The sequence below is a fragment of the Gastrolobium bilobum genome, unplaced genomic scaffold, assembly GCF_033153095.1.
Source record: "Gastrolobium bilobum isolate Gb01-03AN ecotype WA unplaced genomic scaffold, APGP_CSIRO_Gbil_v1 utg7600, whole genome shotgun sequence".
In the NCBI taxonomy this organism is placed as follows: domain Eukaryota; kingdom Viridiplantae; phylum Streptophyta; class Magnoliopsida; order Fabales; family Fabaceae; genus Gastrolobium; species Gastrolobium bilobum.
The window spans coordinates 37,230-54,894 of record NW_026897674.1 but is presented as its reverse complement, the minus strand read 5'-3'; the positions used below and the strand labels follow the sequence as shown (position 1 = coordinate 54,894).

Genomic DNA, 17,665 nt, shown 5'->3' with positions numbered 1-17,665 from the left:
CTTCTATACTTAACAACCACTCGCCCAGACGTATCATTCTCAGTACAACAACTGAGCCAATATGTTGCAAATCCGATGACCACCCATCACACACCAGCGTTGAGGGTCCTTCGTTACTTAAAAGGTTCCCCAAGAAAGGGTTTATTTTTTCCTTCAAATAATGCCCATAATCTCTCAGCCTTTGCAGATGCGGATTGGGCTTGTTGCTTGGATACACGACACTTTGTTACTGGTTTTTGTGTCTTCATTGGCTCTGCTTTGGTCTCTTGGCATTCAAAGAAACAGAGCACAGTTTCACGTTCTTCTACAGAGAGGTTGAGTATCGCTTTCTTGCTAGTTTGACGTGTGAACTACAATGGATTCACTTCCTTCTTCAAGATCTCTGCTTCTCTACAACAAAGGCCACCTTTGTTTTTTGTGACAATAGATCCGCTATTTATCTTGCTCATAATCTCGCTTTCCATGAGCTCTCTAAACATATAGAGCTAGACTGCCACATTATACGTGAAAAGATCACTAGTGGTCTCATCCATTTGATGCCAGTTTCATCTTCAGCACAAGTTGCTGATGTTTTTACCAAGCCACTGCATCCTCAACCATTTACCACAAATATTTCCAAGCTTGGTCTCATTGATATCCATCGCTCAGCTTGTGGGGGGTATTGACCAATAATAATGCCAGCTAGGATAATGACATAACAGATTGTTTTTTTTTCCAGTTGTAACTGTAATTAGTCTTTTTCTTCTTCGATGTAATATAAATAGTGGATCTTAAGTTGTACTCTTCATAATATCAATAACAGTTTTACTCTTCAGATTCAAAGCTTTCTTTTCTCTCTGATCCATTTCTTTATATTGTGCTTGACGTTTGACGGGTAAATATTTTCTCGGCACTGTATTTCTTTTTGGCATTGTTTCCATTCTAAGAGTTTCTTTACAGATTGATTTTCAATGGATGGTTTTAACGTTTTGAAATTTTGAAACGTTACATGCGTGTTAAATTTAAATTAAGTAATAGTAATTTGCAACGTTTCACTTAAATTAGGATTTGCAACACTAGCTATGAGGAGTAAGCTACTTGGAGAAAATGGTATTTATGAGGCAGTGAGTGTTATTGGAAACACGGTTACAGTTCTGCAGGGTGATCCTATGAAAGGGGTTGAAGCGTTTGCGTCAGCAAGGGAAAAAATAGAGTTGAACGTGGAGCGGGTGTTGAAAATCGCAGGATCACCAAAGATGAACTTGTATGAGACTGACTTTGGTTGGGGAAAGCCCAAGTTGCATGAAATACTTCATGCAGATGATGGTGCAACAATCTGTCTTTCTGATTGTAGGGACAAAGAAGGTGGCGTTGAAGTTGGGGTATCATTCAAAGGAATTCAAATGAAGAAATTTAGGATGTGTTTGGCCGGGTGAGTTTTATTTTATTGTCTAAGAAAGTTCACATGGGATTTAAAGAAGATCATATTTGGTAGGGAATTTTTAAAAATTTGCCTATGGTTCTAATTTGGATGAGAATGTGACATGTTCTAATTCAGTAATTTGTATAAGAATGTGACATTGTGCATAAAATCTTATCCAGATTACCACTTGAGAATACCACCCTATAAGTTAAGAAGTTTTTAATTTGTGTGTGTGTGAGTTATGGTCATGTAATTATAAGTTGGGACAATTTCAAAAGCCTCCTCTATAATGTTTCTTAGAATCATGTTCCTTTAGGGGGCGTTTGGTTGAGGAGAAATTTCTTGAATACTAGGGAAATGTAATTGATAGGGTAATAGTTGGAAAGTGAGATAGGTAGGGAAATGTAAATAAATTTGTTTGGTGGGAAAAAACTTTACTGGGGAAATTAGGTAACTTTTATAAAATCTATGTTTGGTTGGAGGTAAAATATAGATGGGAAAACAAGTTGGTATTACGAAAATAACCCTGATTTTAAAATCATGTAATTTCTAACCAGAAAGTCTGGTTGGCTCCCTGTGATGACTGATTGTATTACTTTTTTATTTAACGTTTATTTTCTGAATGCCCATTACGCATGCTTGATTAGGAATTGAGTTTTATGAACTTTGTTGGAATATAATTATTTCTCCATTTTATGGAAACCACATATTATTCATTTGAATTTTTCACACCAATTATATTGCATTTGATTGGTACTGTTTCGGTATCTGCTGTGTTATACATCTTTTGTTGACAATATCTAACTTTTCTTTTTATCAAAATAGTAATAATGATGATGATAATAATAACAACTTATCTTATTTGGACCCATGCTTAGGATCCTGGCGTCTAAACATGTAGTTTAAAAATTCTTGTATCTATACCATTCATGTTGATTGGTAATTTGGAGGCTGGTTGGTTGTTGCCCATGGAAGAAGTGCAATTTTGTTCGATTAAAAAAAAAAGGTGCACTTTTGACAACATTCATTATTCTCTCCTTACAATTACGTCGTACTCCGTCTCGATTTTTCTTGCAATAACGGATGGCATCTACGCCTTCACAGTAAATTTTGTTCACTTCGAACATCATTACTTCATTTTTATTTTTTTTATGAAGCTTTTATTTTTTAAGCTTTCCAGAATAAATAAATTAAAGCTATTTCGAGAGAGTAGTAAACTAAACATTTTTCTGATACGTATGTAACTAGAAACATCAACTTAATTAAAAGGAAGCAAGCATAAAATAGTAACTCTGTATTGTGTTGATAACCATCTTACTAAAATCCAACATCATTGTCATTTGAGTACACACATTGAATGGAGAAGTAATTTGAACCTGGTTAACATATCACATTTATATTAAATTACAGAGTTAAGATGCAACAAACAAAAAACAAAAAACAGAAGTATCACAATGAAGCCACACTGCCTTCATTAAGGAAAGGTCCATATACATAGTCACACTGCATTCATTAAGGAAAGGTCCATATACATAGGAATTACATCTGACTTCAACGCAGAATATTTACTTCATAAACCCTACATCAAACACAGTAGCTTGAATGGTTCATGTTGTTAGCCTTTGGAGTTTATCTGGGAAGACATAGATCATCAAATTTTCACATCATCAAGAGGCAAACATCATAACCTGATGCATGAGCACTTTGTCAATGCCAATGAGAAAAGAACTCCAATGTTCTTCTCCACAGCATGACTTTTTCCCCGTTGTAGCATGACAAAAAGACTAGGACACAATCAAAATAATGAGGCAAGCTAAAATGTGAGGCAGTTGGCAGTACATAATGCACAAAATGAAGACCGTGCTGACAGAATAAATACCAATGAGTGAAACTGACAGACATAAAAGAAGAATATTGTAGAATGTCAATATGTTTCAACTTTCAACTCTCAAAAGAGCACGGATTAAGGGTGAGTAAATTTATAAATGAGAAGCGCAATTGAGTAACAGATTAAGGGTGAGCACATTTAACACTTCATAACAGAGATACATGTAAAAATACTTGAAGAATGTCAATATGTTTCAACTTTCAACTCTCAAAAGAGCACAGATTAAGGGTGAGTTAATTTATAAATGGGAAGCACAATTGAGTGTACAAAAGAAAAAGACACAAAGCGATGCTAGGTTCAGATATACAGAATTCTCCAAATTGATCACAAATTTCCCCCTTTATTTACAGCTAACTTGATCATCAGTGAAATATAAATAATTTACCAACTAGCAATTAAACAATGGGGAAAGATCAACTTACAGCAGTGTAAGTCTTACACCTAATCCTAGTTGTTGATCTATGTGCATTTAACGACTATTTCCATGCTGATAGATAACATTGGGTGTAAGTCTTACACCCAATATTTCCATGTTGATAGATAACATAAAGTTTTGCAGAGACTAACAGAAGAACTTACCCAATGGAAAAGCTGAAGATCATCTTTACGAGCAGAATTTGTGAAAGGAAGCCATTGCCAAGTGATCTGAAACATCAAAAGATCAAATGTATAATAATAACATCACAATGTCAGTCGAAAATGCATTAAGATAAAATGTTAGACAACATACATCATTTGGTATTTTCTTCTTCAAGAGATTTTTAAGCATTAGCTTATAGGTTCAGAAACACACATGAACAACCTATACATTCCTCAACCTACATTGTCACAAGTAACAATCAAGCTAAACTAAAATGAAAATTTTCCACCTGCATGATTGAGTATTTTGCAAAGAAACGTTACCCTAGTATAGCTCATTCTTCGTTTGTAAAGCAAAACAGTTTAAATGCGTAACCAAATATAAGAGGACATCTTATTACATGCTTCTTCTTCTTTTCATTTTTGGGAATCTTGCTTTCGTATGCCTAATAATGTTTCTTCTTATATCCTAGGTGGAAAAAAAGAGAGTAAAGACAAAGTAACCTCGTAAAACTATGACTAGGTTCACATGCTTCATTAATTAATCTATTTTACAATGCATGAGAAATAAGCCAAACTGAGCATCCTGTATCACTAACTGTATAAGATAAGAAAAGTGTACAGCTTCAAACCCCAATTTTGGTCAAACTCACTAACATGACCATGCTGTATCACTAACCAAAGCTCCAACAAACAATTAGGGGGTGAAAAAGGAGAACATGTCAAACAAAATTCAATTAAAGAAAAAAGAATTATTGAAAAAAAGAAGAGAGAAAACCTTTTCATTTGATGGAGGCCTTTTTTTCAATTGAGACGAATCAACAGCAGGCATAAGAGCTGTCAATCCACCCGTAAGCGCATACACCTACAAATTTTCAGCAAACCAGCCCAAAAAAAATGTTAAGTTGGCTAAACCCTAAGGTGCAAAAAAATAAACGGAGTGTAGATTGGTGAAAACAGAAAGGGAAAGGGTACCTCCCGCGAAATGCCATCTGGTTTTCTCTGAGATTCTTTCTGAGGTCGAGACTTCTTCTCCAGAGGTGGGAAGGAATTTTTGGGTAATCCCTGGATGTCCTTCGCATCCATAGAAAAACCTCCCACAGCAACCTCACTTCCTGCTCACTGATGATGCTTTCCTTTGGTTTTCAGACCAGAAAGAAGACGATGGTGAAGCCTATTTTGCAGACCCATTCGCTTGCATGCTTCCTTGTGCCTCAGTGCAAGTCTTGGTCTTTGAAAGTGACAACTCTAACAAGTCTGCTTATTGCTTTCCTGCGACATTGTCCTTTCACGCGCAAACAAGGGGTACGCTCGTTTTTGGCTTTGTTTAGTGGGTGAGAAATTGTCGAGGTTTTTGGCAATACCACCTGGTGGGAGGAGTTCTTTGGCCGACTTTTTGAGGCGAAATAGCTATGCATCTACGTTTCCTATGAATCACATTTAGGTGGCTAAATCAGGAACCACCCTAAACCAAACGTTTACTTCTTATATTCCCACTCATCAGATATCTATCATTCTGAACATTTACCCTAAACCAAACACTCCCTTATGGTTTTTTCTTTTGTTATTTACGCCCAATATTTTTTTCCATGTAGTTCACCTTCTAATTTTGTTAAAACTTAAATTAAACTATCAATTTTACCCTTATAAAAAGAATAACTATAGAGATGAGAATTTTATACTGTAATGTTGTTTTTTATTCATCCAACTTTGATTGTTTTCTAAAATTTATACTAAACTGTTAAAATTAATTTCATCCCAACAACATTGAGAGAAAATTTACAATAAAAGCAGCAAGTTGACAACTAATTTCAATCTTTCAATAAGACGAAATATTCACAATATCATTTACAAGAATGAATGCTTAGAACTATTATTTTTCTTCTTACAAACTTATATATCTTTCATAAAAAAAATTAAGTTATATAAATTTATTAATATTTTAAATTTAATAAATAAAATTAAAGATTACTTAAGTAATCAATTTATATGTGAATATTTTTTTATGGGTTCAAAAATTAAAATGAAAAAAATTGTAAGTCAAAATATAAGTAACAAAGAAAATAAAAATACTGGAAAATATATTAATATATTAAGGAGTAAATTTGTCTATTAATATATAATACTCACCAACATTACGCTAAATCTAGGAGCAAATACAAATAGATGAGAAGTGAATTAATCACGAGTAAAACATGAAAATCTAGAAAAATTTAAATAAACGAGTAGCCGATTCAGTTAAAAGAAAAGAGTTGAATCGGCTCCTCAATTATCATAAATTGAATTAAATGGTTAGCTGATTGACTTAAAATACAAATAATATGAATTAAATTGAACTCTTGCTAACAATAATTGTGAATAAAATACAAGTCAATTTTTTTTAAAGATATATAAATTTGTAAGAAAAAAATAATAGTTCTAAGCATTCATTCTTGATAACAATGTTATGACTATTGTTTTGTTGGAAGATTGAAATTAGTTGCTAACTTGCAACTTTTATTGAAATTTTTCTCTCAACATCGTTGAGGTGAAAACTTTGTTGAGAGATTGATATAAATTTTAGAAAACAATCACAGTTGGATGAAAACAATAACATTGCATAATAAAATTCTTATCTTTACAATGATTATATTTACATGGGTAAAATTGATAGTTTAATTTATTTTTTGATAGAGTTAGAAAATAGGCTGGATGGAAAAAATCATAAAGAGATAAACAATAAAAAAATAACCATAAAAGAATACGTAATTTAAAGAGAAACCACAAGGGTTTTAAAATTTTAATTAAACTTTTCCCTAATAAATTAAGCAGTTTTTAATTTCTATGCGACAATAAATTGTAAGGATCTTGAAGACCTCTTATGCATTATGGAATAAATATTTTGATGATGACAAAGGGTTTACAAAAAGTCTCAAATTGAAGTTGAATTTTGAAGATACAAGTGGTTAGGTATTTTTAGATATTTTGTTTACTGAATTCAAAAAGTTTTTGAAAAAGTTTAGAACACATATTCACCCCCTCTAGGTGTTCCGTAAGCGTCCTGTGTAAGAAGTCACTTGCCCAACAAGTGGTATCAGAGCTTAGTGCTATGAGTGATTGGCTATCTGCCAAAGAGTTAAAGATCCTATGGCTTCTTTCCATCAGGATATTCCTCTTGAGGGTGGTTCCACCTATCGCCCTCTGTTTTTCAATAGGATTGATTATCCCTACTGGAAAACAAGGATGCATATTTTCCTTGAGTCGGTAGATCTTAAAATTTGGTATAGTGTAGAGGAAGGATATCAGCCTCCAACTAGACTAGATGACAATGGTAAAAGTGTGCTTAAAAAATACACAGATTTTACTAGAGCAGAATTAGAGAGTGCCCAATACCACTCAAAAGCAAAGAACTTAATAGTTAATACACTTGGTAAGGATGAATACTACCGAGTATCTTCATGTAAGACCGCACGTGAGATGTGGCTCATTTTAGAAACAACCCATGAAGGTACTAGTGAAGTAAAGCGTTCTAAACAAAATGCATTATCTAGAGAGTTTGAGCTCTTTGCGATGTATGAGGGTGAGTCTATATTTGACATGCAAAAACGTTTCATGCATTTAGTTACATCAATGAATGCTTTAAATATTTTTCATGATGATGAATTGTTAGTTAACAAAATTTTGAGATGTCTTACTAAGGAATGGGATGCAAAAGCTTCGACTATCTATGAAGCTAAAGATCTCTCCATAATGTCCATTGCTACTTTATTTGGAAAGCTTTAGGAGTACGAGTTGGAATTAAATAGAAGGGCTAACCGTGAGCTTAACAAGAAAAATTCAAAGAGTATAGCTCTAAAAGTTTCTTCTTCCCAATCCAAGGAAAGTAAGAAAAGTATTGATACTTCTTCAAGTGAATCAAGCACCTGTGAAGACGATGAAATGACAGTGTTCGTGAAAAAGTTTAACAAGTCGTTCACCAAGTTCTTCAACAAAAAGTTCAACAAAAGGAGAAGAAGGGCCAATAACCCAAGTAGAAAAGAAAGCAACTCAAACAATGCTTGTTTTGAGTGTGGAAAGGAAGGTCACTTCCAAAAGGATTGCCTGAAAAAGAATAAATATGACAATGGCAAGTTCAAGAAAGGTAAGAGCAAAAAGAAGAGAGCTTACATGGTATTTTCGGATGACACTTCAAGTACTACAAGCTCCTCATCAAGTGAACAAGCAAACCTTTGCTTAATGACACAAATTGAAAAAGATCAAATCAAGGTATATTCTAGCCACTCTTCTAGTTCTATGTGGGATTCTGATTCAGTATGTGATTCTAATTCAATATGTAGTTCTAGCTCCTCTTGTGATACCTCTTCTATGGTTGGTCCATCATATGATGATTTGTTGTATGCTTATAAGTGTTTGCAAGTTGAAAATGAAAAATTAACCTCTAAGGTTAAGAAAATTAAAAATGAGAAAAATTGCTTGCAAGACAAAGTTGATAGTTTGACCACCATTGTAAATGATCTAATGAAAGACAATGAGGATTTTAAAAATGAAAATATTTTCATGAATTGTCTTGTTGGATCATGTGATGATGTGAACCCCCCCTTCCACTATTTCATGTACTAAATGTGTTGAATTATCTAATGAAGTGGATAGTTTGAAGGTAATGGTTGATAGAATGACTAGTGGGAGATATAACTTGAATGTTCTCCTTGGTAGACAAAGGGTTGAGACTACAAAACATGGACTTGGTTTTCACAAACCTCCATTTGCTCAACCAAGAAAGACAAACCATTATCCTCTTAGGTTCATGTCTAAACTACCATTTAAGAAATGTACATATTGTTGCATGAGTGGTCATCTTGTATATCAATGCAATATTAAGAAATGTGGCCTAAACAGAACTAATCTTAAGTGGGTTCCTAAGAGGACTATAAATGTGAGCAACATCGCTTCAACATCTTATAGACCTCAACCTAACACATCTAGCATGTTCTGTAGCCCCAAGGTTAAGAACATGATATATGTTCCTAAGAAAACTTAGTGAGCATGTATGCATCATGTGTCATGGACTATTTTTTTTTTTATAAATCATTTTGCACATGATGTCTAGTTGTTGTTTGGTGTTTAATATGACATGCATAAACTGTTTTTAACTCATCTTATGTTATACATGTTCAATATAAATGTTTTATATGTGGATAGAAAGCCTATTTCATGTACTACATGCCTATAAAGTTGAATAGTTCACTATTTTAATCTAATATTCAATTCTGTCAAAATAGGACAACAAGCCTATTTCAATGTATCTTTCACAAATAATGCTTATTAGCAATCATAAATGAGTTATCCTTCATATAATGCCTATTATTCATACTTGCACTATTTGATAAATGCTTGATCTTGCTAATATGCCGAGAAAGGGAAGTGTGGAAGATGATGTTGTAGGTATTTGAAAGAAAATGGAAATGAATGAAAAGATGAAGATTACATTGAAGAAATTGGCAAATTGAAGAACCTCTTAGACTAAGCCCAAAAGTTGCAAAGAATCAAAACTTGATACAAGACATGGGTAATCTTTGAATATATGATATATTTGTTATATGTCTTATCCATCTTTAATCCTTATTATATGCTATAATTGATTTTGATGATGTCAAAGGGGGAGAAAATATGAATATCATCAAATTGAGCTTATGAGCTTATGCATATTGATGTGCGTCTAGCATATGATGCTTTCTAACTTAAAAGAAGCAAGGAATTAATCATAAATGTGTGAAAAAAGTCATAAATGCAAGAAATATTGATTATTCCTTCTCAATCATTCTCTCACTCAATTTATGTGTTTTAATAGCAGGAAACGCCACAAAAGGAAGCAAAAGAGAGAAGTCCAGTTTTCCAGCTGGCGCACGGTGCGCGGGACCTAGCGCACGGTACGCCAGCTTGGCGCACGGTGCTCGGGACCTGGAGCACAGTGCGCCAGATTAGCGCACGGTGCTCGGGACCTAGCGCACGGTGCTCGGGACCTAGCGCACGGTGCTCCAGCTTGGCGCACGGTGCGCGGGACCTGGCGTACGGTGCGCCGTTTGACAGCTTCAATTCTTTTTCTCATGCAAAGTGCGCCAGACTTGGCGCAAAGTAGCGATATTTTTCAGTGTTAATCTGATGCGAATTACTCAAAAATGGGGCCCAATTGGAGAGCAATTGAAAGTAGATTTTCCCAAAACCTAATAAAAGGATTAGAAACAAAGGAAGGAAGAACTTTTTGACAATCAAGAAGAGAAAAACAACAAAGAGAGTGGGAATTCCTTGGAGCTTCTAGGAGATTCAAGGATTCGATCATCAAGACGGAAGAGCTTCATCTTCCTTTTCTCTTTTAGGTTCTAAATGCTATTTTCTTTTCTTTTTATTTTGTCAGACATGAATATGTCTGGCTAGTTTTATTATTGTGGTAAGGGTCACAACCCTTGATGTGAACCCCTTGTGATTTGGTTAAATTTATATTCATCTATGTTAATTGAGTTTATTTTACCTTGTTCTTCATCTTATAATTCTTCTAGAACTGATCACTCTTTTAGGATTGCGAGAGTTAGGGTTTTCAATAGGAATATTATAATTCTAATTCCTGACAAGAGGTAAGATAACTGTTCATGTATGCACTAGGGATAGGCTACATAAATCGCAAACGTGAAAGATTCCCTGATTCGAAAGGTCAACTTAAAAAAGGATAAAGGATTAGGATTCTAATAGGGTTGATAAGGTTAAGATCATTAAGGAATTAAGGCTTAACAAATTAAATAAAAGATAGTGAGTCGTTTGATCAATTGCATAATTGAATGTAAACGTTAATTCAAGTTACAAGGTGGGGATCATAAAGGTGTTGGCGTCTCTTTACCGCAATATTTTCTCAAATATTTTTCCAACCTATAATATTTTGTTCTTGAATTCTAAAAGAACTTCTGAATCATTTACATTTTCTTAAATTGTTCTCATTCATTCTAAAAACCAAAATTGTTCTTAAAACCATTTTTATTAATCCAACAAGAGAGGAATAATTGTAATAACTTCGGTGCCTCAATCCTCGTGGAGACGATACTCTACTCATCATTTTATTACTTGGTACGATCGGTGCACTTGCCGATTTTACGCAACACATATTTTGAATGGAAGTTTTTGAGAAGTTTTGAGAACATATGTATGCCTTACTTTTAATTAGCATAATAATTTTGAGTATGCATATGTTTAGGGGGAGTATGTGATTACATGATTTTAATATCTTATGCTACTAACTCTTACTTGTCTCAATTTGAGTTTAAGTTGTCATCATCAAAAAGGGAGAGATTGAAGACCTCTTATGCATTATGGAATAAATATTTTGATGATGACAAATGATTTACAAAAAATCTCAAATTAAAGTTGGAGTTTGAAGATACAAGTGATTAGGTATTTTTAGATATTTTGTTTACAGAATTCAAAAAGTTTTTGAAAAAGTTTAGAACACCTATTCACCCCCTCTAGGTGTTCCGTAAGCGTCATGTGTAAGAAGTCACTTGTCCAACAGATCTGAATTAAATAAAAATAATTATTATCCCGTTGAAGCTACAAAGATGGGTCTTTCTTCTTTCAATGGATTATGTGTTTGCAACCACATAGGCCAGGTGTGTGATTTTAGGAGCATATCGTCACTGACTCACTACTACAGAAGTAGATATTTTCGATTTTAGATGATTTTATTGTTTTGACCATTGACGTCGTTATTGTTAAAATGTATAGGGTATACTCGATCGACTACAGCGTCATTTACCACACTTATTTTTTTCTTCTTCTAAAATTGTGTTTGATAGAAAATCTCGCTGAAAAAAAGTTAAAATAGTCCAAAATCCCAATGGCTATAAGGGGTTTATTACTCTCAAGTAACAGTAAAATAAATTTTTGTTCCTACAGACACATTCAAAAATAGGACCCACCAAGGTGAGAGAAAAAAAACAAAAAAAAGGGAGTGGCTCAGTTACCGATATGAGGACAGGAGATATTGTGGTTTTGCTGTTACTTAAGATAAATAAAACCCTAATAATAATCATAATATATCGAACAAGAAAAGTAACTTGGACAATTAGAGATATGGCGAAAGATTATATATAATAGCATAATAAAAAATCAAAATTTCTATCAAAGACTTCCAGCAAATTGAAATTCATGCAAGTATATCTATCAATGCAATATGCTGTGCTGGAAATATAGTAGTCATTATTCTTATACATCTGATGTAATAATTAAATAATATATAATATTGTTATAATAGAATTAGAAACAAAACAAATAATTTTAATTTATTAGTTCTTTGTCATCCGCCAACCCATCAGAAATGACCCAACCTGACCCACATTTAAAATTCGGTTGAAAATATCAACCAGTGCCGTTTTGTGACAAGTTAGCAGGTCAATTATTTTAAAAATAGAAAGAATTCAATATTAATTTTATATTTAAATTAATTTCATTTCACATTTTTTCCAAACTCAAGTGTAATGTAAGTTAATATTCAGTAAAATATCTATAAGAACTTATTTTTTGGCTTCATATATGGATAATTTTTTTTTTTTAGTATAGCTTGGAGGTATTCCTATTTAACCTTTGAAACTTGAGGCAGGGTTTGAACCCCTGACTCAAGCAAACCCTTGGGAACTGAGCTACCCTTGGAGGTTAAAAAAATTAAATTTTTGTTATAAATAAAATGTTTTCTTCTTTATTTTTTTTAGAAAGGTACTCAATTACTCATATAAAAATTTTGGATATCAAAAAAATTAAGGATAAAACTAATCTTATGTTGCATAAGATAGTATACCTCATGTTGTGGAACAAAATTAAGGTGGGTCCCATCTTGATTTTTTCTTTTTTAGTGGGTACTACCTTGATTTTGTTTCACATCATGAGGTACACTATTTTATGCAACATAAGATTATTTTTACCCAACAATTAAACATAACAAATAAAATAAGGATAAAATTAATCTTATGTTGCATAAGATAGTGTACCTTATGTTGTGGAACAAAATTAAGGTGGGGTGGATCCATCTTGATTTTTTCTTTTTTCTTTTTTAGTGGGTACTACCTTGATTTTGTTTCACATCATGAGATATACTATTCTATGCAACATAAAATTATTTTTACTCAACAATTAAACATAACAAATAAAATATTTCTTGGTAGTAAAAAAATAATGACCCAACGGGCCAATCCGTTTTGAACCACCTTTATGCAAGGCGGGTTGAAACGGGTGCCATTTGTGGCCGGTTAAATGAATGAATTAGATGAACCATTTTGTCACCTCTAGATCACTATCTATCAATAAAGCAAAAAGACAAACAACCTTTGTTATGATGTCTCTAGCTATTCAAAGGTGTTTTTTTTTCTTAGTTTTAACATTGATTTTTGTAACTGATTGGGTGCTGGTCACGGTAGTTAAAAGTGACTGTTTGAACCCCAATGTCAAAAGTTCAATAGAAAATTACTTTTGAAAAGATCTTTAGCCTTCGCTACATCCGAGTCGAATTGCAACCATGGTGTCATAGTAGCAAGGTAGAAATGTCTGCAAATAATAATATCTAGAAAGGAGATGTGAATATTGTCGTGTTCTATCTCATAGTCAAGTGGAGCTACACCCAACTTCTGATGGATCACATCTTTCCATTTTCGGAAAGAAGTTTTTTACATGGGAGAGGCAACTAAAAAATTGAAGAGAAACCCAAGTGTGGTGGCTCAATTGGTAGCATGGAAACTGAGTAGTGGGAGAATACATCAGTTCGAATCCCATCAATACCATATGTGGAGGGGCATAAGTACCGTAATTCTTAAACTTTGGATTAGTCTCATAGGCGTCTCAAAGAGTCAAATTCGTAAGAATACCATGAAGTTCTGATTCGCCTCAAAAAAATAATTATGATCAGTTTCGAAAGAAATTGAAGAGAATTTTTTTACATGCTAGTAGTTAACATCAATCCTTTTTGAAATCCGACCATCAGCAAATTTTCACATGCAAGTAAGTCGTTTTTTAAGATAGTCCACAACGCGACTTACGAGTAACAACGATCGATAATAAGTTAATTAAGTGTGTATTTTTGGTAGGACTTATTTTCAACTCGTCTCCTCTAACTAAGAACTATTTTTGGAAAAATAAACAACTCTTTTTACATCAACATCAACATCAACATCAACAATACTTTTATCCCAAATTAATTGGGGTCGGTGGTAGATGAACCCACATGAAAAATACAAAACGGTTAAAAAGAAATAAAATAAAAAATAAATAAATAAATAAATTAATAAAAATTAATAAATACATAAAAATACACAAATAAAATAATAAAATAAAATAATAAAATAAAATAAAATAAAATAAAAATATATGTATATATATAAAAAAAAAGTAAAAAAAAAAAAAAAAAAAATATGGTACTTTGCACCAACTTTTAATGAACAAAAATAAGTTAGTTCCATTTCCTTGTGGTACTTTGCACCAAGTTGATTTCTCTGTTCCGTGCAAAGCACCACAAGGAAGAATGCATGGTGAAGGTAATTTGCTTTGTACAAAGGAATTATTATATGATGAGATATAAATTTTCTTATGCACTCTCTCATCTTGCTGACACCTTGGTGCTTTTGAAACCAGTTTTGATGAGGTTCAAGTTAAACATGTTTGACTGGACCGGTGGTTGCTTGCCTCCAGGTTGGTTGGTTGCAGTTTACTTAGTTAAAACTAGTAGTTATCTATATACCTTAAACGGAAATGTTACTAATTTTGGGTATTTTGATGTTGACATTTCTGAAATTGCATTACTTTGGAAAGAGGGTTAGAAGCTTAACATATTGTTATCACCTATAAAAGTCTTCTCGTGGTCCTTCTTTCTTTGCTACAATATACAGTACTTTCTATTTTATTTCTCCTCTGATTGAAAAACATTCTGGTTATTATTGCTAAAGTTCCATGGCTGAAGAGGTCAAGCATCATCACATGGTGAAGGTCATAGATCAGTGTCAAGTTAGTCCTCCTTCATCCTCTGTTCCTTCCACCTCCATTCCTCTGTCTGTCCTTGACATCCCTTGGCTTTCCTGCACTTTAATGAAATCGATTTTCTTCTATGAGTTCCCTTATTCTACACGGCACTTCCTTCAAACAGTGGTTCCCATTCTCAAACACTCTCTTTCACTCACTCTCCAACGCTTCTTCCCCTTCGCTGGTAATCTCGCTTTCACTCCCAAACCCCACACTCCTCACATACTCTACTCCGAAGGTGACTCTGTCTCCTTAACCGTCGCAGAATCCACAGCAGATTTCACCAGCCTCGTATCTGATTCCCCCCCAAGAGATGTTAGAGATGCTTATCCACTTGTTCCCGTCCATCCTTCATCACGTACCTTAGAAGATGGCACGTTGTTACTACCAAGCATGGCCATTCAGGCCACGACTTTTGCCAACTCTGGATTCAGCATTTCCCTCACTTTCAGACACGAAATTGCAGATGGTAGAGCTTTTGATCATTTCATGAAATTTTGGGCCACTGTTTGTAGGTCAAAAGGGGACTTCACTTCACTTGAAGGCTCTCTTCCTATGCCGGTGCACAAAAGGGACATCATTGAAGATCCAAAAGGTCTTAAGCCCATTTTCTTGGAGACGAAGTGGAATTTGCCACGACAAAGCATAGAACACAACAAGAGCCTTGTCCATGATTCTCCTAGCGACATGGTGAGTCATAGATTTATATTAAGCCGTAACCAAGTTGAGAAATTAAAGAAGTGGATCGCTTTCAAAGGTCAAAGTATGGGTGTAGAGACATTGCACTTATCAACTTTCGTTGTGACATGTTCTTTGGTTTGGGTTTGTAAGGTAAAATCAGAAGACAACAAAGTTGATAATGTTGCCAATAATGATGATAATTGCTGCTTGGCTTTTCTAGCAGATTGCCGTAACTTTCCTGAGCTTTCAATTCCATCCACATACTTTGGAAACTGCTTGACCAGTGGGCTTGCGACACTTATGAGGAGTAAGCTATTGGGAGAAAATGGAATTTTTGAGGCAGCGAGTGCTATTGGAAACGAAGTTAGAGATGTGCAGGGTGATCCTATGAAAGGGGTTGAAGCGTTTGCGTTATCTAGGGAAAAAGTAGCGTTTGCGTGTGTTGAAAATCGCAGGATCATCAAAGATTTATGCGTATGAGACTGACTTTGGATGGGGAAAGCCCAAGTTATATGAAATGCTTCATGCAGATGATGGTGAAACAATCTGTCTTTCTGATTGTAGGGACGAAGAAGGTGGCGTTGAAGTTGGGGTAGCATTCAAAGGAATTCAAATGAAGAAATTTAATGCCATCTTGGAAGACCAACTTAGAAATATTGCTTTTCCTGAATCTGCCGTCAACTCCGCATGAATTGCACTTCATGCACTACTTAAGCTCCAATATTGTTACTAGCTAGGGGTGTGTGAGTTCAGAGACTTCAGACCATATGCATGTAATAATAAGTTAAAAGGTTTTTAATTTCTATTCGTGAGTTATGGCCATGTAATAATAATAAGTTTTTAATTTGTGTATGTGAGTTATGGTCATGTAATAATAAGTTTTCCCCGTAGGTGTTTGGTTCAAGTTATATTTTTATTTCCCCATGCATCTCATTTTGGTAAATTTGGATGTCCATGTTTGGCAAAAGTTTTTGAAATACTTCCCCATCTAACACATTTCCCTAACATTTCAAGCATGTGTGTAAAATGGGGAATAAATCACTATTTGGAAAGACCACTTGGATGGTGGTATTTGTAATTAGATGGGTAAATAAAAAAAAGGACAACATCTATTAAACCAAAATACCCCTAATCTAAAGTGCCAAAGAAAAAATTCCGTACACTAAATCGAAAAATTCCATAAAGTGTAAGAGTTAATTTTGTCATTTCACCCCACTTTCTCATCTTTATTTTATCTTCAACCAAACAAAGACTTAGAAAATTTAACTCAATTTTCCTTGTAAAACTTTGGTCAACCAAACAATTTTTTTTACATTTTCCTACCAAACTCACTTTCCAATCATTTCCCTATCAATTACATCTCCCTAGTATTCAAAAAATTTCTCCTCAACCAAACGCCCATAATTTTTCTTAGAATCATGTATCTTTTATGGTTATTTTTTTATTGTTTACCCCCAATAATATTTTCCACGCAGTACACCTTCTAATTTTGTTAAAACTTAAATTAAACTATCAATTTTTCCCTTATAAAATAAATAATTGTAGAGATGAGAATTTTATATTGCAATATTGTTTTTTATTATTTATCCAACTCCAATTGTTTTCTAAAATTTATACTAAACTGTTAAAATTAATTTCATGAAAGCTGCAAGTTGAGAACTAATTTCAATCTTTCAATAAGACAAAATATTCACAACATTGTTAACAAGAATGAATGCCTATAACTATTATTTTTCTTCTTACAAACTTATATATCTTACATAAAACAGACTTGACTTAAGTTATATAAATTTATTAATATTTTAAATTTAATAAACAAAGTTAAAGATTACTTAAGTAATCAATTTATAATTGAATATTTTCTTTATGGGTTCAAAAATTAAAATGAAAAAAAATGTGAGTCAAAAGATAAGTAACAAAGAAAATAAAAATATTGGGAAAAAAATATCAATATATTAAGAAGTAAATTTGTCTATTAATGTATAATACTCACCAACATTACACTAAGGCTTTGTTTGGGAGTTTGGAGGGGAAGGGAAGTAAGGGGATCCAAGGGGGAGGGAGGGGAAGGAAGGGAAGGAAATTGAAGGGTA

At 33.6% G+C, this 17,665-nt stretch overlaps 1 protein-coding gene and 1 pseudogene across 1 annotated transcript; one reads left to right on the top strand and one right to left on the bottom strand.

The window, feature by feature from the left end:
• Window positions 1-2,851: 2,851 nt before the first annotated feature.
• On the bottom strand, window positions 2,852-4,956 carry LOC133309235 (SWR1-complex protein 4-like). The gene is made up of 4 exons (XM_061509991.1): window positions 4,845-4,956; window positions 4,648-4,734; window positions 3,870-3,935; window positions 2,852-2,905 (listed from the first exon to the last, which is right to left on the bottom strand). The coding sequence occupies exons 1-4, from the start codon at window positions 4,953-4,955 to the stop codon at window positions 2,852-2,854; spliced, it is 318 nt and encodes a 105-aa protein (XP_061365975.1). The 5' UTR covers window position 4,956.
• A 9,866-nt stretch (window positions 4,957-14,822) lies between these two features.
• LOC133309234 (coumaroyl-CoA:anthocyanidin 3-O-glucoside-6''-O-coumaroyltransferase 1-like) lies at window positions 14,823-16,263 on the top strand (annotated as a pseudogene).
• Window positions 16,264-17,665: the final 1,402 nt, after the last annotated feature.

What these genes read in the sequence shown, in the direction of transcription:
- LOC133309235 (XM_061509991.1), bottom strand. Translation starts at nt 4,955, where the DNA reads ATGGATGCGAAGGACATCCAGGGATTACCCAAAAATTCCTTCCCACCT. An exon ending in GGCCTCCATCAAATGAAAAG is followed by an intron (nt 3,936 to 4,647) that starts GTTTTCTCTCTT and finishes TTGATGTTTCAG; the next exon opens with ATCACTTGGCAATGGCTTCC. An exon ending in ATCTTCAGCTTTTCCATTGG is followed by an intron (nt 2,906 to 3,869) that starts GTAAGTTCTTCT and finishes TAATGAATGCAG; the next exon opens with TGTGACTATGTATATGGACC.